Source organism: Ischnura elegans, chromosome 10 (assembly GCF_921293095.1).
Source record: "Ischnura elegans chromosome 10, ioIscEleg1.1, whole genome shotgun sequence".
NCBI lineage: Eukaryota > Metazoa > Arthropoda > Insecta > Odonata > Coenagrionidae > Ischnura > Ischnura elegans.
Window position 1 is genome coordinate 65,987,574 of NC_060255.1, and position 25,552 is coordinate 66,013,125.

The 25,552-nt window shown below is 36.3% G+C and overlaps 1 protein-coding gene across 5 annotated transcripts in view; it reads right to left on the reverse strand.

The window, feature by feature from the left end:
* Positions 1-25,552, reverse strand: part of LOC124167010 (GPI ethanolamine phosphate transferase 2) — a 35,592-nt gene that overhangs the window by 828 nt on the left and 9,212 nt on the right. For all 5 annotated transcript variants that reach the window (XM_046544771.1, XM_046544774.1, XM_046544772.1 and 2 more), the window contains 11 exons: positions 24,309-24,507; positions 21,004-21,222; positions 19,733-19,921; positions 17,997-18,136; positions 15,023-15,240; positions 14,010-14,239; positions 13,060-13,320; positions 7,891-8,074; positions 5,597-6,032; positions 3,816-4,182; positions 3,065-3,249 (listed from right to left, as the gene is read on the reverse strand). In XM_046544771.1, coding sequence (XP_046400727.1) covers positions 3,065-3,249; positions 3,816-4,182; positions 5,597-6,032; positions 7,891-8,074; positions 13,060-13,320; positions 14,010-14,239; positions 15,023-15,240; positions 17,997-18,136; positions 19,733-19,921; positions 21,004-21,222; positions 24,309-24,507 — 2,628 coding nt within the window. The remainder of the gene's footprint in view (positions 1-3,064; positions 3,250-3,815; positions 4,183-5,596; positions 6,033-7,890; positions 8,075-13,059; positions 13,321-14,009; positions 14,240-15,022; positions 15,241-17,996; positions 18,137-19,732; positions 19,922-21,003; positions 21,223-24,308; positions 24,508-25,552) is intronic.

The following is a 25,552-nucleotide window of genomic DNA, read 5'->3' on the forward strand; positions in this document are numbered from 1 at the left end:
CTCTAGTTAGAAATTCCTATCTTCAATGAAAGATTCTCCCTAAACGAGTAAATTAACCATAACCCACCAAACCCATTCATAACAACTTAACTTGGTGTAATATCACGCTGACTTACATGTGAAGTATTCCACCTGTCACAGCAATCATAGCATCAGAATAATAGAACTTCCGACAGTTCCCTTGACTTTCAATACACGTTACTACTAAAGAGCTGCTGGCAAATTCATGAGAAGTTGGTACTTTTCTCAGCCAATGTTCATTCCAAGTTGAGCTACACTGCTTTCAGTAGTAGCGAATCAGTATGCATTTATCATGTTTTCAATTCCTTAGTTATGCCAATTTAAGGTGTTACGTTATTGTGAATGAGGCCTAATGACTTAATAAACTTATGGCAACTTTCGCATTTTTTTTTACTTACCAGTGAATCGCTCAATGAGGAAGATGTTATTTTGTAGCAACTTGTCTTTCCCTTCCATCATTATCATCACTGGTCAATAATTCTAAGATTAGTTTGATGCAGCTCTCCACTCAATTCTCCAATCAGCTAATCTTTTCACACCTACATATTTCTTCTCTTACACAGCCTTCATTACCAATATATTCCACACATTTTATTCAAGGTACATATTCCTTTTCTATTTTTGACACCTACTTGTCCCTCGATGATTGTCTTCATTAGGCTATTATGTGCATAGATATGGCCGATTAGGTTATTCCATCTTCTTATCAGCAGTTATCAAAAGGCTTCTCTTCTTAGGACTTCCTCTTAAGTCACTCGGTCGATCCAATTGTTCCTCATCCTTCTTCTGAAGCACCAAATGTCAAAAGCCTCCACTCTTGACTTCTCAACTGCTTTCATTGTCCATGCCTCACTTTCATAAAGAAGCATACTCCAAATGTAAGTTCTGATAAATGAATTTCTTTATCTCCTCCGGAAACAGCATATTAAAGGTGTTTACAGCAGGGGAAACTAAGGAATAACAACGAGAAATGATCACCAACACCCATGCCCTGAAGAGGGGCAACCTACCATGGCAGGTCTTGAATCCACGACCTTCAGTTTGGCAGGTAAGGACTTCACTCCACTGTCACCAAAGACAGAACATTGTTTTTGGATAAATTGTTTCAAAATTTTTTAAAATGACTTGCTATCATAGCATAACTGATAACTTCAGGCTTTACTTTGTGAAACCTCTCCATATTAGAAATAAAGAAATAAAAACTTTGTAAGGTTCACTGTTATTTAATTATGGGTACTACCCAGGTTTCGTAACTTCGACGATGTAACCAACCATGAGAGCACACGAAAAATTATAGACTTACACATTTGGGATATTTCTAGTCTACAGGTAACTTAACCGATGGAAGTTACCAGTAGACCATAAATATACGCGATGTACTACTACCGCAATTGGGATATTTCAAGTCTACTGGTAACTTAACCGATGTAAGGCTGTAGACCAAAAATATACGCGTGATGAAAAGTAAAGAAAACATTAAGTTACGAAACCCGGATCGTGCCCATTATTAAATAACAGTGAACCTTACAAAGTTTTTATTTCATTACTTGCTATCATAGATTTGAGCAAATGACTCCATTGCATTCAGCTCCCCGCTCCAAACCCACTTGACTACACTTATACCACTGCGGCTCCAGAGCAGTTTAGCACCACTGAGACAAAGATATAAGGTGGCCTTAGTCATGCATATAGCCAGAACTTTGCTTGAGGGGGGCTTGAGAAGTATACAGGTTCCCTAGGTCAATCTCCAATAAATGTACATTTTCTACAGGCATCTCTTAAAAAATTTAATATTTGGTCACAAATGAACCAAAATGCGTAATTAGTTTGTCAATCATAATATCTGATGACGTTAAGTGGCAGAGATCATTAGTAATATTTACACTGTTTTTCTTTAATTTTTACTTTCATATTGTCTACAGACATGATTCATTTGTCAACGAACATGATATATATGTTCACTGGGTTACAATACTGTCCTTACTACATTGAACTTGCATCTTATAGCAGAAAAAAAATCCTATTCGTAGTTAATTAAAACATGCAGAGTTACCTCTTTTTACTTGTCCACGGAAATGACTTATAATCTTGGCTCTTTCAACAAACGGAACTAAACTTTTTCGTCCAGCATTAAAACATTCACTAAATCATGTATAAACTCAACACAACCCAATATATGTAGGTGACAATCTCCTTCTCAACATACCAGGGCTGCCACCATCTCCCATGAATTTTTATTATAAAATAAATATAATGAAATAATAACAACCCAAAAAGGCTATTAGGGAATGTTTACATCGCTGTAACTAGTTTCATGATAAATTTTAAATAAATTATTTAGTAAAGGTTGTTTAAACAATGAACACCTTTCCTAAAATCTATGCAGGACTGTCCACAGACATGACGAATCATAGTCAGTGGACATTAAATTTGGGGAACATATTTTTTTTCTCTTTACTAATTTGTCACTAAAGGTAGTAAAAGGATATATAAAATAATAAACTAGTTTAGTTTTGTTGTAACAGTTTCAGTGTTTTTATGGCAGTCCATGGACATAATTTTGTATGATTATGGGAGAAAGACTCGCCTATACTGATATTTTGTTATCAATGTGCACACATCGAAAATCATATATTTAATGAAATCAATCATATATTGCATTTGTATAGTGATGAAATTAAAATTTATCCTTTGTTATTGCTAAAAATAAAAACTATCGCTTTCAGAAACCAGTGTATCAGAAGAAAAGGTGCCCCTGGTCTAATGGTCTCCTCAGCTAACATTTTGCTGGTATTTGCTAGGAAACAACGAAAAAATATTTAAGCAGCCTGAAGTCAATCAAAGGTCAAACCCCTCAGACAGTCTTCAAATTACTATAGTGAGTGAAAACTTTTTCCACCATCCCAAACAGACAAGGAATCAAAACTTAACAGTCCTTTGCAAACCTATAATAATGCGATCCAATAATCCAATTTTAAAGAAATTTTCAAGACATTAAAAAAATTGAGTGTCACTATTTAAAATATTATTACCAAGGACTTACCTCAAATCAAATCCATGCACACATGATACTGCCATTGCCAGGTAGTGAAAGAGAAGTAGGAGTGCTAAAATTGGCATGCTAAAAGTATGGCAGAATAGTAAAATGCCAACAGTTAATGCACTATAATTGTCTTGTCCTGTGTAAGCAGCCTTGAGATCAACAGAGGCCAAGCTGTTTGAATTTCCCTGCAAAGAGATACATGCATTGCCAAAACGCAATATCAAATACCATATAGTTGGCAATCTACAAGGTTACTGTACCATTTAATGGTTATATATTTTAAAAAAATAACTTAAAAAATTTCAATATCAAAACAAAAAAAAGTGTTGCACAAAATCATCTCACAAGGTCACAAAGTGGTGTACAATACAGGTTTGGTTGCACTAAAGTAGCAAAAATGTGCCCATAAATATAAATATATATTGTAATAATACTTATAAAAATATACTAATATTAATATAAATAATAAAATATCTACAGGCCTTAAAACTGTGAATGGCATTCGTTTCCATTGAAATAGAAAAGACTTTTACTGGCCAAGATGTGGAGTTCAATTCATGAAAACCTTAATGAAGCAATTTAAGCTCTTGTGTGTAAATTTTGTGCACAGGTAATTATGCTAGATGCTGTGATAGTATATACTCATTAGTATATTGACAAGACTTATATCAGGCCCATTATAAATGTACTACATCTTTGGTATTATATATCAAGTATTATTAGTATTAGCACAATACCAATTAAGACTCACCTTGAAAAAGTAAAATGCCATTCCCATCCAAACAAAGGTTTTAGACATTGATCGAACATCAAATCTCCCAGTTTTCATCATAATACCAGCAACAGTTTGACAGCAAAATAAAAATGCCAACATGATGGGAGCATCAGCTGGCCGATTCAAAGATGAGCATAAAATCACCCACAGTTTACAAAGCTCATGGGAAAGGATCACAAAAGAAGCCAAATGTGCTTTCCCTGGAGCCTCCTCTTCCTTCATTTCCCTCCTGCGGTGATTTTCGATGGTTTCACTAGGAGATAGGGCTTTAAATACTTCATGGAAACCACTGACCATTATCAGGGCTAGCAAGATTAATAAAATGCGAAATTCTATTGTCCCCCTGCAAAATAAGTGAAAAAGTTTAATCATTGCAATAGCAAACATTAGGGATGGGTCGGTTCCACTTTAATGTTGGTTCCAATTCCATTTTGATTCTTGGCATCAGTTCCTGGTCTTGGTTCTTTGTCAAGAGTTTCATTTTCATTGCTTTCCATTATTTACATGATTATATGCAAAACATCAGAATAATTCCTCCAATGCATATAAGCTGAAAATCCATTCAAATAAAATAAAAATATTGGTCTTTTAGAATCTAGGGAAGAAAAGTCTGTCAGTCCCTCGTAATTTAATTACATTTTCATTGAGAAGGCTATAATTGAAATCAAAGACGAAGCACCAGGAGTAAATATCCATAGTGAAAAAAAAACAAGCATATTAGGATTTGCACATGACATAGCAGTCACAGTAGAGGAAGAGAGAGATCTAAAGAAAATTTAATGAACAAGGAAAGGAAAATGATTAGATACGGGCAGAAAATTAATGTGAAGGAAACCAAAATATATGTATGTAAGTCTGCACTAGAATAGATAAGAGGCAAAGACCAACTTGAAAAGAGGAAAATAAGCTTGAGTAAGTGAAGAAGTTCTGCAGTCAGTAGAATAGCCTGGGCAAAGATTCTCAGCTGTTTAGAGATTCCTCCTCAAAAAGAGGAATCTCTAAACAGCTGAGAATATAATAGGTAGTTGAGGAAAGGAAGCAATTCATTAAGGCTTACGTTTGGAGGATTCTCCTTTACAATAGTGTGACGTGGACGATTACAGCACCATTGAGATCACATTTGGAGGCTTCTTTAATGTTGTGTTACACAGAAATGACGAAGGTAAATGGATAGATCGTGTGAGTAATATAAAAGTTCTAAGAGGAGTAGGAGAGATGAAAAGTCTTTTGGAAACCTTGGGTAGAAGATGGGAAAATTTAATCCACCATGCCATAAGTTACCATGGTCTGATGAAAATTATAGTAGAAGGACATGTAGAGAGGAATACATATTGGCATAGGTAAGCCTTATACACAGCAGATACATTAAGCAGGTAATATAGGATGTTAAGCAGTAGAAATATCCTGATGTTAAAAGATTAGCTGATAGGAGACTTGAGTGGAGAGCAGCGTCAAAACCATCTTCAGATTGATGACAGTTGATGATTAAGAAAACTGCCTAGAATAACAATTAAAGATCCCAAAAAAGACAAAATCCTTAAAAACCCTCTCTTTAAAGAATGCACTGAAAATTAGGCACAAGAATAGGTTTCAAATTGGATTTTGCATAAATAATTTTGGTACTGATTCTTTTTTACTTTGGTTCCTATTCCAGTTCTAAGCTCAAGAAAAGTTGGAATCGAGAACTGAACCTTCTCATCCCTAATATGTAAATATACAAATGTAGAGTCAAAACTATTTTAAAATGCAAATTTTACCTTGAGGATGGATAAATATTGAAGGACGAGACATCACCAATCGCTGCCCTGTATGCATATATACACGGTACAACTAAGATTAATGGCAATTCATTAGAATACTGGAGCTTGTATGGAGAGTTCAAGATTAAAAAAATTGTGATTCCAATCAATGAAAATAGCATTACAGCAGATCGAATGATGATGTTTTCCGATTCAGACATCCAATCTCCGATGTCAGGCAGGTGGCCCCATTTATCACCAGTGTGATTGAAGTCTCTCAGGATTCGATGAATAAAAAGGACTACAATGATACTTAAACATTCTTTCTTGTGAGAAAATGCTTTTTCATCATTCATGGTAGTAAAATGTACATTCTGGTTCCCAAACTTATACTTGAATGATGTAGACAGAGGGTTGGAGACAAGGTATCTCCTGGCCGCTATGTAATTTGAACCTGAAAAAGAGAGAAAAGCTTGTTGAGGCAACCTAGAAAGAAGAGCTCTTTCATCAAGAATGCTACCACCTTAGTCAATGGTTTATTTTTCAATTTTTATGAAAAATAGCTACAATAGCATGTGATCCAAGACACTTCATGACATGAAGGAAGCATTGTTGACCTCATCATCATAGATGTGCCAACAATGGGTGACAAACAATCCATGTGTGATTTCCAAAGGGTGCAAAAGTAGGTTTCAACGCCCAAACTATCAGGTACAAGAGCAAGGAATACAATAGACCCCATTTTATGATGAGTCTGACTTACAATGAATTTGGCATATGATCTCAGCTAATTTCACATGTGCATTTCATAATTTCAAATTTCACCATCTGGTTTCCATTGGCACAATCTGTAATCACTTACGTAATTGTTGTGTTAACAAAATTCATTTTTTACATAGCAGCATTTACATGCAGTGATGCTCATCAAACTGATTCTTCAACTGGAAATAGTTCAGATTCAACTTATGAAAGAATTTGCTTTACAATCAGTCCTAAAGAACATTTTAACACTGCAGAGCAAGAGTCTACAGATCATATTTAAATTTTCAAATAAATTACATATGTATATTATTCATAGTTCTGACTAAAAACTTTATTTTATTAAAAAAAATAACTCACCATGCTTACATTGAAATTCATTTTCTTAATTTGATTTCTTGAATAATGGGAAAAATTGATTCATGTCATTAATTCAAAAATTTTCTTCGCAATCATTCATACAAGAGACTAAATTTATAGAGCTCATATGCACTCTCGTTCAGTGGCGCAGCTGTTTTGGGGGATAAACCCCCCCCCCCCCCCCCCCCGCCCAGAGCTCAGAGAAATTTTTAAGTATAATACATTTTACTTAATTCAGTAATTCATTTAAGATCAGTATCACTTATAGAATAGTGTTAGGAGTAATCAAATATACCTCAGAAACACGTAAAACTCGCCGTTTTGAACCATTATTCTTAAGATTTTTCTGGAGGATGGCCCCCCACAACTCCTGCGTGCTCTTGTTGCACCACACGAAAAACTCCTAAACACGCCTCTTGCTCATCAAAAAATTATAGAACATTACTTTAAACTTGAAATTGACTTTTAAAGCAGTGTTTAGGATGGGATGCTTGAGTGATATATTTGACCTTTTAAGCCAAGATTCCAATGATTAATGTTGCCAACAATATTCTCTTTAGATTTGCAAACACTATTTAACCCTTAACTGCATGAATTTCTAAATACATGCCAAAATATTTTTTCTTTATAAAATATACCCAGAAACGCTTCAATTACTATGTACATTATAATAACTTCTTCTGCAATTTTTTATTTTTAAGGAAACATTTTAATATGTATACATGATGGTTATAGACAACTTTAACATTAAATGGATATGTATGTATCACAGATTTGGCAAAATTGCACAAAAGGTTTTCATTTCATATACTCATTGACACCCAACATTGACACCCAACACCATTGACTTTACTAATTACTAGGGATGGTCAGATCGGATACCTCGTATCGAAATATCTGCGGATACCTATTGCCTTTCATAAGATACTTTGGATCCAAATTCGCAGAAGGCATCAAATCTGAATCCGAAATTTTAAATTTATGCTTCAGTGAATGCAGCATCCTATACCAGAGAGTGGAAAGAGTTCTGATCCTACCTCTGCATGTGCCGTCGCACTGCGATGCTTGTCCTACTCATTAACCATTTTGTTTAAAAGCTCTCGTAGGGGTTATGCAACAGAATTTCAGCCGCAGAAATTTTTACCGCAAAGTACGACAGGATTGAGTCACCTCCTCCATCATGGGGTACTCACTTTTGAGGGGAACCTGGCGATGCATTTGCAGGCCAAGAAGAATTATCACCGAAATAGAAAGGAACTGCCAAGTCTGGTGCTCCTCTTCTATGAAACTACTTGAGAACAAACTTATCACATGCAGAAAAGTTCCAAATGTTAGCATGGCATACACAGGGCAGCAAGTTATCGTTTTCAAACTTTCCTGAAAAGTAATGGCGAGAACTTAGAATTTTTTTCTTAGAAGGTAACTGTTTCTTAAAGACAAGCATTGTATGCTTGAGACAGATTTGAAGGGGGTGAGAGAGGGAAGGGCAACCGACCAGGAAAAAATGAAAAATATAGAAGTGTGCTATGCATCTTACACAACTAAGAGCCCTGCCGGCATGAATGTAAAGCCTGCCTGAACAAAATACAGTGAGCCTTTACAACAAGTAAACAACTGATGACAGTCTTCCCAGTATATATAAAAAAAATTGACAGCTTAAAGCGCCTTGAGGTTAAGTAGTAAAGGGTAGAATGTAATTTTTTATGTATAAAGAAAAGAAATAGCATTACCAGGAAACAAAGCTTCGACCTTTCAATAGGAGCTGACCACGCTGACCACTACAATACCTTTTCAAATGATGGAAAACCGTATAGGTATTCATTTTGATTGTAATCATATATGTAATCTAAACTTAAATGCTGTGTGCATGGAACTAACTTACTTCATCCAAGGTACACACAATCTGAAATTTATTTTTTTTTCCAAACTAACTTAACAACTGAATTATTGATCATCATTTGTCAACAATCCTAACATTGGTTTGATGCAGCTATCCATTCCCCTCTCTCCTATCCGATTGCCTTTTCACAGCGATGTACATACAAACATATTTCATACTTCTTTTACATCCTTAAAAACCTGTCCTATGTAGCTCATTTGGGGAAGTCCCCTGCCCTTTTACACTTCCACCTGTCCTTCTACAATTGTTTTCATCAGCCCATCATGTCTCATAATGTTACCAACTAAGTGGTTCAATATGCTCCCTCCCTCATCGCAGCTACTCAAACTTTAAATAATCAGAAAAATAATTGATTACATATATTGTAACCGTAGCCGATTGGCACGGTTCATGGGTGTTTAAATCGGAGTTTACGAGGTAGGGAAGGCTTATGTAATTTTGTGTGAATGTGTGCTTATGAAATTTTGTATGAATGTGTGCTTATGTAATTTTGTGTGAATGTGCGCGTGTGAAAGATAAGTGAAGCGTGAATGACCCGGTGCTGTATTTTTCCATCCCCCTCCCCCTCCCACGATTCTTCCGCCTCGGAAGAATGGAAATTTCCGATGTGTAAGTGATTCGCAGCAAGTTTACCCCACCCCACAGTGAAAGAAGAACACCTGCACATGGCAAGCTGAAGGTGATGTAACTCGCCAACCCCGCCCTCCACAGACTTTGGCGAAAACCCCCCCCTCCCCTACTGAAGAATAGCCGAGAACCTGCTATTCTGGGTTTTCCCCTGCTCACCCCCCCCCCACCCCAGAAAGTGACCCACGGGGCTATAAAAGCGAAGTACGGGCGACGACCAGCTCTATTCGGCTTGGTTACGCGGCCGGAGGCTCTGGATCTCCCCGGAGGCAGTCCTGTGGACGAGAGAGAGAGAGAGAAGCAGCAAGGCGTGGAAGTCGACGTAATATTTAAATACGGCAGTAACTAGGAAAGAGGAGACGAGAGGGAAGTTTTCCAGTACGCACAGTAGAAAACGTCACTCCACGGCGCCCAGTGAAGAAGTTCTCTCATCCCACAGCGAGACCAGACGCAACAACGATTGATCGGATCCAGCAGAGGAAGCCTTATCCATCCGCAACTCAGCGATAAGTATTCTAGCCACCTATAATTCCCCCCCCAGAAATTCAGAAGAACCAGAAGAGCGCCATTTCCCCCACTATCCAAGATAAGAAGAATTGTGATACATTCCCGTGCATTTTTTATATATTTTTTTTATGCCCTCCCTTTTTCCCGTGTGTGTGAATGGTTAATTGTAGTTATTAGGACAGAAAGTGATCATTTGGAATTGGCGTTTGTTATTATTCAACCATTTTACTATATTTTACGCCAACAATTGTTAAACAGAGTTTATTTTCTTTTGTTATTCATTAATTGCTGTCACATGGTATTTAACTGGCCAGTAGCAATAGTTAAATTTCTTTTTATGCAGAGAATAATTCATTTATGTATTTTGTTGTTCATTTTCAAGTCGAAGTGTTTATTAAAAGTGTCATTGAAATTGTAAACTGTTACGTAAGCCTTCGTTATTTCGTACGCGCCAGCCTCCATTTAGCAAGTGAACCCACCCCAAACTCACTTTTCCATTTCCGTTTCCTCCACCTTCCCTTCTCCCCGAACCACGACCCGCTCACCTTGGGCGAACCCTCCAAAGAATCCTCCCCCACCCCCCACGAGGCCCGTCTGGACGGACGGGTTACAATATAGTTTTTTCTGAGATATTTACAGCATGCATTGTTATTCGTTTGAAAACATGTTTCTTCCTTACGACCATGCCTTCTACCCATCAGTTAATATATACAAATGACTTTCAAATTAAGGTCTTGTAATGTAATTTCTCTTCAAAATGTAGTTTTTCCAAGAATGGAAACATAGTTCATATACATAAATACTAGTGATGGGTCGATTCCAAAATTTTATCGATTCCGATCCCGATTCCGATTCTGACATTTCGATTCCGATTCTACCGATACCGATTCCATCGATTCTGATGCCATAGGCTCCAAGAAAAATATCACTTAATCCAGGCAACAAGAAAACTACTTTTAAAAATATTACTCTGTGAAAGAGTCAGTTGACAAAAGAATCTTTCATATCATTATACTATGTAATTAAAATATGATAGCTAAATTTCAAAACAGAACATACCTGAAAAGTGGTGTTACATGATAGGTATTACTTTAGAATATTGGCACTCATAATATGTCGACAATATATATATATCCAAACTACAAGGGAGAGCCCTGAGTACAGGAATTTTCATAGCTGTAATAAAGATTACATACTACGTATATGAATCATGTAATATTTGGCCCTTTCAAATTCTCAAGCAGAAAATCCAATTATTCTACATGCTCAGCCAGCAGGTTTTGACGTCTCCATGTTACAGTATTACTGCCTGCAGAAAATTGCCTTTTGCTACACATGTGTGTTATTGGGCAAGTACTTTCCCACCAAAATTGCAAGATTTCGGAGACTTTGGAATTTTTATTAAAAATTATACCAACGATTTGTTAGATCTTGAATCTTAATGGAATTCAAGTGGACGAAGCGAACACCTATAGAACTAAACTTTAGTTTTGTAGAGCCAAAAAAAATGCTATACTTCTCACGTCATTCAATCAACCTTTAAATCTCTTGCTTTTTTAAGTTCAAGAAAGAAACTAAATGCTACAAATGAATATTACATCGGACGGACGCAGTAATAGAAAAGGCTAAAAGAGCCTTATGGTGTGAAAACTCCCCCTACCGCGCGACTCACCTCGGCGAGGGTGGAAAGGGAAAAAGGGTATCGCTTGTTGCCTTTCACGGAAACAGTTCATTTTTCTCTCTCTTAAGCATGCTGACTTAATCTCTTCACTTTACTTCAATACCCGAGGCATATTTCTTACGCGCGGGATGGTTCCGAAAAATATCCAATCCTTAGTATTTTCACTCGAGTAATGCGCTAAATGGTCTAGTCGATCTATACATAATCCTTTTTAACATCCTCAGTTTAGTGTTTTAAGTCAATGAAGACGATTATCCATGCTTTAAATGACGATTTTCAGGACTAATGTTTTTAAAAACTTGAAAAATCGGCCTCAGTTACCGAGCCTCAGAGGTCCGCGGCGTGTAGGTCAGCCTTGACGCGCGATTGAAAAATCGCTCTTATTTCCTTCGTCGCAAACTTTTTTTTCAAGATTTCTAATGAGTACTCTTTAGAAATCTCTACTTTATATTGTGGTTCAAATTTTCCGAGTTATATTTTTCGTAAACGAAAGATAATGTCTACTTAATGTCAAATTTCACGTGAAAAACGGGTCGGCCATTTTGCGTTTTAAAACCAGACAGATGAGAGCCAAAATCTTCAAAAGTCATTGAAAGTATAAACAAAGCACCAGATCAAAGGAATATTGCGTTTTTTATTCCACAAAACTCATACCAACGCAAAACCACTTGGATAAATTCAAAGATTTTTTGAGGAAAAACGATATCTCGTGTGGCATTGAATAATTGGTCATGTTTGGGCCTCTGTATCTCACTAAAGGTTCGCATTTATGTAAAATGGCATGTAAATCAATATTTGGTAATGATTTATGAGTATTTACGCTGAGTTTCAAGCCTCTATCCCCAAAAAGGTCATTTTGGACTGTATTCCAGCTTTTTCCAATTTCGGACCAGTGTGCGCGGGGTAGGAAGATGATCGGCCGCCGCGGCTGGCGTAAAGGTATTCGACGCCCACGTCGACAACTATAGTGTATTCGGCAAGCTGAAACTACCAGGCCAAGGCATTAGAATGACTTATCGGCTTTAAAAACTGCATTATTACATGAGTTTCATGATAGCGCTTCCTGTCGGCAGATTGCTGGACCTACTAGCCTCGAAAGCTCTGTTACCTTAACTACTCGACTCGACATCCGTAATGCTACTCGAAACGCTCGAGTCGAGTACCAACTACTCGATCGACTTGAATTTTCGAGTACTCGCACATCCCAAGAAGATATGTTTTTTTATTACGATTACGTGGCGCGAAAATTCAAATGACTATTGGAAATGCGGTCGTATATTTTGTTGTTTGAAGTACTGCTGGAATCGGAATCGATTTTTCGCCTTGGCAAGTACTCGTTTTCGATTCCGGTTCTTGGCCGAGAATCGAGGAATCGAAGAATCGAGGAATCGAACCAACCCATCACTTATAAATACATACCTAAATGAATTCTCTGAAAATCTGTAATGATAGCATTATCTCAGGAGATGCTGAAATTTGGGCTTCCATATCGTAATCACCCAAAACATTTACCAGGGCGGCCATGAGAAACCCATAACAAAATACTACCTGCTTACTAATAAGCAACTTCCTTATCTTTTCCTTCCACCTAATGTAAAAACTTATAATGTCCTGGCTGGGACTCCAACTAAGAAGCAAAAAAATTACCTTTAAATGAGTTATCATCTTCATTGATTGATACCCATGATGAATTTTGAGAGTGCTGGTAGACAATAAAAAAGCAAGACACAGCACAGATATTGATGAGACTGGATTGAGATGGTCAAGACTGGAGGCAGATATGAATGAAGAACCATAAGAGCAGTTGCAAAAGTGGAATGTCGTAAAGACAACAGCAAGGAGTGCTATCTTCTTCAGATCATACTTAAACACAGCAGCTTCTCCATCCAGGAATAAAATCAAAATTGCCTGAAAAAAGAGTGTAATACAGTGCTCCTTCCTAATATCAAGTACATGAATTAAATCAAAGGCTTTAACTTATTACACTGGATAAGAAAGTCATGCTTGCAGCTGATTCTGTAGAACATCTTAATATCAGTTAAATGAAATTATGCAAATTTCTCTACTGACTTCATTTAAAGGGTATGAGTTCCATTGAATTATACAACATGCTCAAGTAAACTGATGTTATCACATCTCATTTAAAAATGGATTAGAACAGGGGTCTCCAATTTACTAGGCCATGAGGGCCACATTCCAAGCTCTGAATAGCCCCGCGGGCCAGATAGCAAATTTGCCGATGATTGAAGTATACGATATTCGATACTTGAAACGAGTGCGTGGGCCGGATGAAAGTCCTCCACGGACCGGATCCGGCCCTCGGGCCGTATTTTGGAGACCTCTGGATTAGAAAGGTTTCAGATGGTTTGTTTAAGCTCATGTTCATATTCAAAATTTGATTTTTTCAATGAAATTTTTACATTGTACAGCATGAAAATGAAAAAGCAGGAGCAAGTAGGTCCTGATGATGCTGAAAAGCGAAACCGGTAGTATTAATAAATGTAAAATTGTGGAAATTGCTCCTGCTTTTTCATTTTCATTATGTCACGTTTCCACTCCATCTCGCCTGAAACCTCAGACTATATTGTACAGCATACCTGCCAAGTGATGGACACTCCCAAAAACATAGAATAGTAATCAAAGTTGATCATGGACTCAGCCACTTTTGAGGTCATTTGAGAAATGCCATCAACATATTTTTCAGCTATTTCCTGGACAGTTTCATCTTCATTGGCCATTTTACTGTCATTAGAATTTATCATAGTATTTTTGGATAGAATCCACTTTGAGTGAAGCTCACTGGCCTCTTCAAAGGAATATAATCCATCTAAGAGGAAAGAAAAACATACAAAATTGTACATACTACAATTGATTTAAAATTTTGAAAATACAATTAAAGATAATTAGTACCCTAAAACTCTGCATAAACCAAAGCTCAAGCTTATTTTTAACTGCAAAATTGAAAATTTTATTGAAATTTGTAAAAAAAAAATTGACTAAAATACATTTTATTTCCACTGTCACCAATCACATTCTTTAAGTCATTTCTTCCAGCCCATTACGATTTATATTACACGCGTATCCACATACATCCCACTTTCTTCTGATTAGCTTATAAAAGTATAACTGCATTTGAAGAAAAAAATATTCCTTCAACATGAACGCTTTGTAAAAAAAATCTATCAAAGAATCCTTTTTCTTGAAAAAAAAAAAGCAATTCAGTGAGGGAAAAAAGTCCATCATAAACAATAAATCATAACTATAAGAATAAATGGTGATAAAATAGATTAAGTAAAAAAAATCCTTTTAGTAAGGAAAGAAACCATCCATTAGAAAGAACCCATACAGAGGAAAAAAAGGAGCAGAAGAAAAATCCAGAGTAATACAAAAAACTGGTGCACTGCCAACAAAAACAGTATTTTGTGAACCAAGAACTGGTACACGATTTCCAGAAATGACCAGCACTACCTCACATAAATCATGGAAACCTTAGGAGCTTTGAAAACCCACTGTCCAGAGTTCCATTCCTAGTCCAGGGGAATTTTTGCCCACGGTACAAAATTAATGTTTAAATCATAAGATGAAAAAACATTTATTTATGATTGCAAACCTTTGGAAGAGCCATGTGCACTGTCGAGAAGAGTAGCTACCTGCCATGCATTCACATGGAGTGCATATAGAAAGGCATCAGGCTCAGGAATAAACTTGTTGAGAATACATGGAATAGCAGAGCCCAGGTTCATAGATGGTGGTGATAAGCCAAAAAGAAGTGATAAAGTGGGAGCCAAGTCCCTCTGATGGTAAACTCTTGATCCAACATTTGATTTCCTGCAAAAAGACAATGATGACTAGAAGTAACACACTTCACTACACACTGAAAAAAAAACCCGAAGGATTTTGTATTGACCATAGTGATTTATTTTAGATTAAAATTCTGTATAAAGTATTTTTATGTGAGAATAATTTTTAAACACTTACTTATAAAAGAAATAACAAAAAAAAATGTTCATTCATATATAATATTATCAAATACCAAGGGTATTTTCAAAAGTTCCAATAATCAAGTTAGCTAGATTTCATTTCATGATGCACGACAAGGATCTCATATGACAATTTACGAACTACCTCCAATGGAGAAGACAACTAGCGGTCATCACTATTAATGACTTTGATACTGTGGTGACTTTTGGATATTTGATCCTCATTTTTTTAATTCAATAAAGACAAGATCATTAACATAAGAGATTGTTGTCCTTTTTCGCCAAGTGAACTCAAAAATGAGTTTTCTTGATCATTGGTACTTTCGGATATGTATGTTATATGTATGTGGAATCATAAAATTCCTTAAAAAAACATATTTAAAGCCTTGACTGGGTATTACCATACTTACATACTTGTAAATAAAAGGAAAAATGTAGAATTGATGAATGAATGAACATGAGTATAATTGTAACATTGGGAATTCAACATTTATTAGTTTGAATTTAACTATGCCACCTTTACTGATTGTAAACTTTGGCGGATAATTTTTATTTTCATCTAGCTAAAAAATAAAAAAAAACGCCCAACTACCCACCCAGCTCTACTCCAACAAGGCACCTCCAAAGCTAAAGATATCTGGGCACTCTTCATAAGTTCAACTTTTAAGTTACAGAGGCTCACGATCTCAGTGCAAGGCCATAGACTGCAGGAGAGGAGGGAGGTTCAACCTACCCCCAAAATGACTCGTTAGTACAGTCATGTTTGTGCCCTCGAGCATGTTTAGGATTTTATCGTTTTAAGTTCCAAGTAATAAGGAGTCACTCAAAAAAAATTAGTTTCTTTTATGAATAATTATGAACAAAAAACCCCCATGAATAGGAAGTTAAAAGATTTAAATAAAGATGTAGCAGTAATACCTTTTGCTGAGATTTTTGATACCTTGGGTTTTTAGGATTTGCTAACTCACTAAGTGATTCATCCAAAAGTTCATTTGCATAGGTTAGGGTAGAGCTCACCCCAGACTAAAACACAGGCATGTGAATTTCACGCAATCAGGTTAAAGTGGCCTGTTCCAGTTTCCTCAACAATTTTGATTTGGGGTGCCCAAAGACTTCACCCAAAATTTGAACCCAGTACCCTCGATCACCAGCCATAGTGCTCTACCCAATAAGCTACGACACTCCCATTTTTAGGATAAGAGTTTAAATTTTAAAGTGACTAGAGAAGGTATCTACTGAATGTCAATGGGTACTGAGGACTGAAATATGGCTTTACATTCATTAAAGCAATGGTTTACTCTTTACAGAAGTTTATATAAAAGCAGTTAACTTTTGTTACATGTTTTGAATGAATATTTGTGCATAGTTGCTACAGTTAATGTCTACATTTGAAATGGTTGCAAAATGGATACATTTGGATCTAAAAATACAATAATCAGAAGGAATCAAAAAGCATAGAAAAATATAATGAAGTTATTGAATACTGCATTCCTTTTTCCATGCACATATTCTCACCTAATACATAGTTTGATTGAAAGAAGTATAATGGAGCAATGATAAAGGGAGTAAAGAATTCAGTGAATTTCTGATGGAAGTCTAAAAATTAACATAAATGGGATAAAAAAGAAAACAAAATATTTTTTTCACAAAAACCCTTCCAAAATTTGCCTTTACATGACACAAGGATTTTATCCTAAAATTTTTGAAACAATTTATACCTTCAGTAGTTTGGGAATTTAATCCGAAAGTTGGTAACTAGGTACCAAGAAAAAATAGTAGTACATTCTAGTTAAACAACAAAAAATGTTGGCATTTCACCCAGCTAAACAATACACATGACCAAAAAACCCCCGCGCGATCTTTTCCATGTTCACCTCTGGGGTACCGATGCTTACAAGAAAAGCAAACAGGAGCATTTTAAAAATACGTCACTAAGGGAGAAACTCCCCTGCCTGCCGCTTGTTTTTGACCTAGGATTACAGATGACTGACTCGCACTGAAAACCAAGGCCATTCAGTTCCCCTTAGACTTACGACCGGTGAAGGGGAGGGGGGAAGATAAGAAGTTTGTGTAAGAGGCGCACCCTCATTTTTGGCGGCAATTTCTGGGAAAAAAGGTGCGCCTCTTACACGCGCTTATACGGTATTCTATTTTTTTTTAAATATATACTCATGTAATGCTGTATATTAGGCCCAATAATTTCTTTCAATGAATGAAATTTATACTTGTAGTTGAATAGAATAATAATCAGTGTCAGTTTTTAATTGAAATGTATTGCCCATGATTTCTATGAATGTGTCGTCATTGAAGGATTATGTATAAGGTAAAATTAATTAAGGTAACTGGTAAAAGAGTTACAGACAGTGCTTTGATTAGCCAGTGAATCAGTGATTCAGGACACTTCCCTTTATTTAGGAGATAATTTGGGTTTCGAAGACTACTTTTGTGCCTCTTGGCAATCACTCACCATAGATACTTATGGGTGTATCCTGTGTCCCCCTCCAAATGGACCCCCCAAAATGTCTCACTCAGTTTATTCCAGACTCAAAAAAAAATTTCCAGCAATGGCCGTGAAGGGCATTAATCCCCTAACCAATTACTCACATGCAATATCTTTCCGAGGGGCCAGAAGATGGTGAAATGAATACGAGGGGAACATGCGTCTCCGCATGGGTTGCGCCCCCATGCCCTCCTGTGTCTTTCATTCCATGGTCTCCACATACCACCAGGAGAGTTGAATGACCCTTAATCATGGAAAATAAAAGGTATTAATATCGTAATATTATGTGAGCAAAAAAATAGTCATAAAGCTTTCTCTAGTTGGTTCAACCCAGCTGGTCAAGTGAGCCATACAAATTTGGCTCAAGCCTAGATCACAACAGAATGACCCAAATCATGAAAAATAAAAGATACCGTCAAATCTCCCTTAATGGACACCAATTAGTGGATTTTGTTAGGTCCAGCCAGCAAAACATTGACCTTTACAGAACTAACACCTTCGAATAGCTGTGAATCTCTTAATATCAGGACAGCAGAAAATGCATATTTTGCCCCAGTTATCACAAATAATGGACACACATTATAATAAATGAACAATCCTGTGAAAAGTTCTCTTTCCCTAAAAATTCTATTTCCTGAATGCCTATTTCTTAGTCAAGTGTGTCCTTAGGGCATGCGCGCACCAGCGTGACCACGACCACGACAGATCTCTGTCACACACCTTCCGAGCAGAGCATGACCACAACCATGACCACACCCACGACAGCAAAACACATTCACCATCCACTTGCTCAGTTTGTATGGTCAGGTCGGAGTCAGTGCGTGGCGTGCCATTAGAGTGTGTGTAATTTCTGGCCGCAACGACCGCTGAGTCGGGGACGACCAAATTCAAAAATTTTGGTCGGACAACTCGGGTCCAACCAACGAGTGGGACTTGGCCTAGTGCGAGTCGCTCCATTAGTTGCAATGCTATAACTGGTCATGTGCCACAGGTCGTGGTTGTGGTCTTGGTCGTGCTAGTGCACGTGCCTGCCCTTAGTATAATTTGTGTCCATTATTTGAGATAACTGGGACAAAATATACATTTTCTGCTGCCCTGATATTGAGAGAGTGACTGCTATTCAGAAATGTTAATTCTGTAAAGGTCAGTGTTCTGCTGACTGAACCTAAAAAAAAAAAAAAAAAAAAAAAAAAACATTAGTTGATGTCCATTAAGGGATATTTGACAGTGTCTTTTATTTTTCATGATTTGGGTCATTCTGTTACACTTAAGTTGTCCATGAAAATAATCAAACAATTTGATACATAGATTATATTCAATGAACAAAACCAAAGAAACCATTAATACGTAGAAATTCAGGCAATTGATTATTTCTGAGCCACATACTCATGAGAACAAAATTGTTACCACACCTAATGAGGAGTGCATCAATAGATTTGGTCTCGATCTTCCACCATTAGTGGAGCAAATTGTTAAAAAGCCTCAGCCTCTTTCATTGTTAGTTATGTAGTGAAAATGTTGGAAAATCAAAAGCTACATGACACCTTCCACATTTTTAAATGGGTTTTTAAAACAAGTGACAAGAAAAAGTGAATTTTAGATTGTACTCCTAGTTAAACACCATAGTTTAAATTTTTATCAAAACTTAGGTTTTATTCAAAATAGTTGGTGAATTTTTGGAGTACAAACAAATATGTACCTATAATATCATCAACGTTGCTTTTAGAGGTGAGACCACTTCTTTTGAAAACTGTCACAGTGAAATTGATAATTACATCATAACTTTCCTATCGACCCAAAAATGAATACAAAGATGAAAAGATTACATTGGGATACAAACCATTTTCTTTAAACCTTGATGAAGTTTTTCAATCACTCTGTCCATTTCCAACAACTTTGTTGGCACCAGTTTGCTGTATGGACCATGAACATGGCCAATATGATCTAGCCCAAGGTAATGAAGAATCATAATGTCCCAATCATCTTGTCTCAGTTCATTATCTAAGTGACGTGTTACATTATCATCCACCTGATACGAGATACAGGAAAAATTATATTAGTTCCTTAGAATCCTTTGGTATTCACATGCATCGATGAAAAATAAATTAGTTTAAAAATGCCAAATTTTTTGACAATAGGTACAGATGGTGATGAGTGATACTGATGAAATTCTCCATTCTGAACCCATTCTTCCAGAAATCAAAAGTTAGGGCCAGACGTTTGTCCCAAGAATTCAGTGCCATTGAGGAGAGCTCAATTTTCCCTATGTTAGGTAAAACAATAACTACAGTCCCATTAATACTAGGAAATGGACACTGATAATAAATTCCTAAAAATTTATAAAAGAGGACTGTGTTTAATGATATAAAACAGAGGTGACCACTATCTCTTTTCAAAATCTCAACACAACAAATGACCACCATGTGGTTGAATAATGGAAAAACACAAATTAAGGAATTTCAAAAATATTACTTCGTATAAATTAATCAAATAATTGCAAGACATTTGGTTTGCACAAAAGTACCTTGTCATTCAACTTTCTAACATTTGAACCTAGCTTTAGATGCATATTTTGTCACCAAGATAGCACTCAAGCTTAATTTTTTTTTCATTTAAAATTTATACGTACTGCATACTTAGCCTAAATGGTATCTGACAATAGTTTCCTTGAATAGGGGTTATCATGTGCTACAGACATGATATACGGTTTGCGTTTCCACAGGATTAACCAGGAGTTTGTACTGCTTTCAAGTTGCAACTATGCTTTAAAGAACACAACATTTCCCACAACATTGCAGCGTAGTATGAACTGCCCTAGTAATACCATTTAGAAGCCCCAAGGGATAACTGAATTAGGTATAAACGAAGCAAAAAGTTCCTGTCTTGCAAAAGCATAAAATTACTTAACTGACAACATATCGTATTGAGAGTGAAAAAATTTGCGATATTGAAATTTTCAAAAGAGAGCACAAAATCAGGTCAGATCATATGCTGAATCCATCTCAGGTAGACCAAATTGTAAATCACAGGTCTACTGAATATCATACATCCATCAGTGCCATCCTAGGGCTCTTTGCTAACAATGAAGCAATTTAAATGTGAAAAGCATACCTCCTTGAAGTCGGAGACATAAAAAGAGGAAGTACCATCGGAGCGCAGGAATGAATTTGGAAAGAGCCTCAGCCAAGTGTCATCTCCATAGAATATGGTATGCAGTCCATGAGTAGATGCTCTTCCTATGAAACTATCTTGTTTGGAGCTATTGGACTCCTGTTCCAGAACATTTAATATCACATCAGCGTAATTTGGAATTGTTCCCATTGTCATTGCCTGCTCAAAGAATAATAAAAATAATGAACCAAAATATATATATGCATGTATATTAAAATATGGATCCTAAAATATCCACTGCAAATACAATAAAAAAACAGATGAGTATATACACCCCTCACAATAGAGCTGGAAAGAATTTCGGAACAAAACCATGCATATATTATACCTAAAATAATGTCAGTTACTGGCATCACACCACACAGTTTCAAGGAAAACCGCATCCACCTTTACCGCAAGATAAAAATCCATCCAATAATCCAAAAACAAATTTTATTAAAGACAGGGGTGGTCTGGCCAGGTTGGCTGGCTGGCTATCTCCAAGGACCCTGAGCTTAGACTAAATGCACAAGTTAACCGTGAATATGATAGATGTAATAAAAAAAGACTCAAATTACTTCACTCAAATGTTTTTGCAACCATAAAATTCTACATTTTCATCAGTTATGTACTTAATTTACAACATACTCAAGAGTAAAATATTAAATAAAAATAAAATAAAGGTATCAGAGGACAAAAGAGAACCTGATCATTTTTGGGTTATTCAACCAGCCCGGGGTTATTCGCAAAGGTTATTATAGAAGTTTTTTTTAGATTTTAGCGCAGTTTCAAGGAAAAAATTCACGAAATACATAATTAACAAATAAATGCATGTAAGAGACGTACCCTTATTTGGAGCATTGGAGCTAAAAAAAAAGAAACTTTTTGCTGCATTTTTTTTTTTATCATACGGTGTTGCAGACACATGCCTGGACTTTCGACAGTTATAAAAATTTCCACTTTCAACACTAAAAATTTACGTGGCATTTTTCAGCTAAATCTGCACAATATGTATAGTGCTCGGAGATAAGTAGGTATTTACTTGTAGCCTTAAGCTTATGATGCTTAATAGGGACGGTCAGATCAAATACGTCGGATCCAAATATCCACGGATAACGCCCTTCACCTTATACTTTGAATCCAAATTCATTGAAGAAATTGAATCAATTTTTTATTAAATTATGCAAGCTGTGACATTCTCACTTTTCACAGCATTTTTTTACGAAATCACTATTTTTTTAGTAACTTTTATATAGTTTTTAAAAGCCAGAATAGCATCAAAATCCATTTCGGAGCATTAAGTTTCCTAAAATTTTTTGGGGAAGCACCCTCAGTAAGAAGGGTTCTATCATGAGTCCTAGCCAAAGGCCCCCAATCACTCCAGACCACTCCTGATTAAATGCAACATTTTCAGATTATTTCTTACACCACTGTAGTTACAAAATCGAGTATGACTTGGCTCCTCCCCCTTATGTTTGATTATGCCACAATACCTTTACTCTGAGATAATCATATAAAGGTAATAATAATAAACAATATATAATGTCACCATACCCAATGCTGGCCCAGAATAATGGAAAAAAATATAAAAACAGACACGATCAAGTTGAAAAAACAATACATCACAAGCTAACCATACAAAATCAGTCGTTAACAAAGTTCACCATGATTTTGGTCAGGCTTCACATATGTATACTACAGATTACCCCTTTATCTTGAGCCAACAGGAGAGATCAATAGATGGAACTGGGGCAGCTAACTATTCAACAACAGTAGAGTAGCAGGAGGCAAGCAAAGATACACCTACACAGATATAAGAAAAAGGAATATGGATTTGGATCCCACCTGAGCAACAGTGACATAAGACAATATGGCCATCCATTTACATAAACCCAGAATACGGGAAAGAAATAACTCGTCACAAATTGACAGAAAAGGAAAGAAAGGTATTAGAACAAAAAAAAACTTGACAAGGACAAATGAAAAGTGGTGGATGGTAGAGGTATTCCAGGAGGAATTAGAATTGATTACAGTGGAACCTCGATTTATCGTTTTTCAGGGGGATGGATGAAAAAAACGATGAATGCGGGAAAACGATTAATGCGGGAAAGTTTGTCCGGGTTGCCTATGTCCCAGGAAACACCGAATTTTTGCGAATTATGACATTCATTAATGGATTCAAAAAAGATTTTAGTTGATTACAGGAATATTATTCCTTTATTGAAACACTTAGGTCATATTGTTGATTCGGATTATATCTCTTTCAAATTTCCTGAAGGAACACGCCGCCTTGCTAAAAAAATGTTTCAATCCACTCGGAATTTTCACTGCTATTATGCATTTCTGTCCGATGTAAAAATTCTTATCCATCAAATGCCATTTCAAGTACACGTATTTACGAGAGAAATGTGCGTGTTATGCCTCAAACAACTGATTTTGCCGTCGCAGTGATTGGTTATAGGATGGATCAAGAAGGCCAAAAATAGTTTATTATTTGAAGTGTTCCTTTCTTGCAATTAAATTTTTAATATGATTGAGGCAATGTAGCGTTAATCCTCAGCGGCACGCCCACCACTCAGCTTCTCCCTATCGTATTTCAATCTCCTGGGGAAGATTCAAACTTTGTGTCTGTCGTTATTAGCCGTACACAACACGTTGTAAACACTTCGTCTTATTTTTGTCAAACGATGGATGCGGGAAAATTATGCGACGGGACCACGATCTTCAAACGATCAATGCGGGAAAACGATACTTCGGGGAACGATAGATGCGGGAAAAAATTACATTGTCTTTATGGAACTTTATTTGGGACCAGGAGCGGCGAACGATGAATGCGGGAACGATAAATCGGGGTTCCACTGTATCTGAGGAAGAGTCTTGGGTGACCTTTACCCTAATTATTCAATTATGTCAGGCAATTTGAAGTTTGGCTTTGACATAATAGGTAAATTAAAGAAGAAAAGGAATTTCTCAAATGGCCGTATAATTCTCCCTGCTCGTCCACCTTGCAAGTCGAAAAATTTTGCTAATAATAATAGGTAAAGCTCACCCTAGGCTCTGCCACAGGTATGTGCATTTCACAAATTCAGGGTAAGAGTACCAGTTTCTTTCCTATTCCATTTGAGTATTTTTGTTTGGTGATGCCCACAGGCTTCACCCAAGATAGAACCTGTGATCCTTTGCTCAGAAGCCAAATGGTCAACCCACTCAGCTACCAAGCTCCCCAATAAATATTCAAAAAATCATGATTATGAGCAAAATACTACCTTTATTCTTGGAAGTGTTACTGTTGGTGGTTCCACCTTCGAAGTAAAATGAACTCCTTCTCCATTCTGAATCAGTGATGCGAGGTAAGGCATGTTATGCACAATGTCCGGGCCATTGATGAAATCATCCCGTAGAGCATCAATCACCATTAGGATTAACTTCTTGACTCCTGGCTTGTAAAGTGAATGAGAGTTGACCCTGAAAATTTAAAGATTTCAGTGAAATTACCACATTTCTGTAGTGATTGAGCTCTGATAAGAAGAGTGACGAGACATAAAAATAGATTTTTCTTGCATTCTTGCCTCTTGTTTCAGGAGGCAAAAAATCACACTCAGATATTCAAAATCTTTTACACAAATTTTCATCATGATCATAAAGTCAAGGATTGGTTTGATGTAGCTCCACACTCAATTCTCCTCCTGGCTAGTCTTTAAACGTCTACATTATTATTCTGCTTCAGATCCTTCATCACCAGTTCAACGTATCTCATCTGCAGCCTACCTCTGCTCTAGTTCCCTTCCACCAGTCCTTCAACAATGATTTCATCAGACCATTGCATCCTTCCATTTAATTTGCCCATCTCCTACCCAAGGCTTTCAAAAGACTTCCATTATCTCCTACTCTTATTAGAACTTCCACATGAATTACACGTTCTTTTTTAATGACTCTTAAGATCTCACAATTATTATTCTATTAATATTAATTGGGTTCTATATATGTGAAATCATTTAACTAATCCTGTTACTATTATCCCGTTAAAAATCAAGGTCTTTAGTCTACTAAATGGTAATGGTGATTTTGGTGTGTTGACATTAATTTACTTCTCTAGAATATAGAGTTCTTAATACTGCAAAAACGTAAGATTGAATAATTGCTACTGCTGATTCTAAAACTAATAATGCGATTTGTGTAATTAAAAGAAGAGATAAAATTGAATATGAAAATGAAGGTCACGTATTTCCTAATAAAGTTATTAATAGATGTCCTGCTATTATATTGGCAGCTAATCGTACAGCTAATGTTCCTGGTTCCAGGCACAGTTTTGCATTTCTTACTATGCTTACACTCAGCTCAAGAACATATGTACACAATTTTATATCTTTTGTTCTTCTCGTAAATTTTTTCAAGATTAAAAGATAAATAAAATCAATGCATCGACATCATGGATAATGGTAATAATTATTTAACTTTCATTTAAGTGTCCCTAGTCATTATACCGTTACTTACGCTTAACTTCCTCATT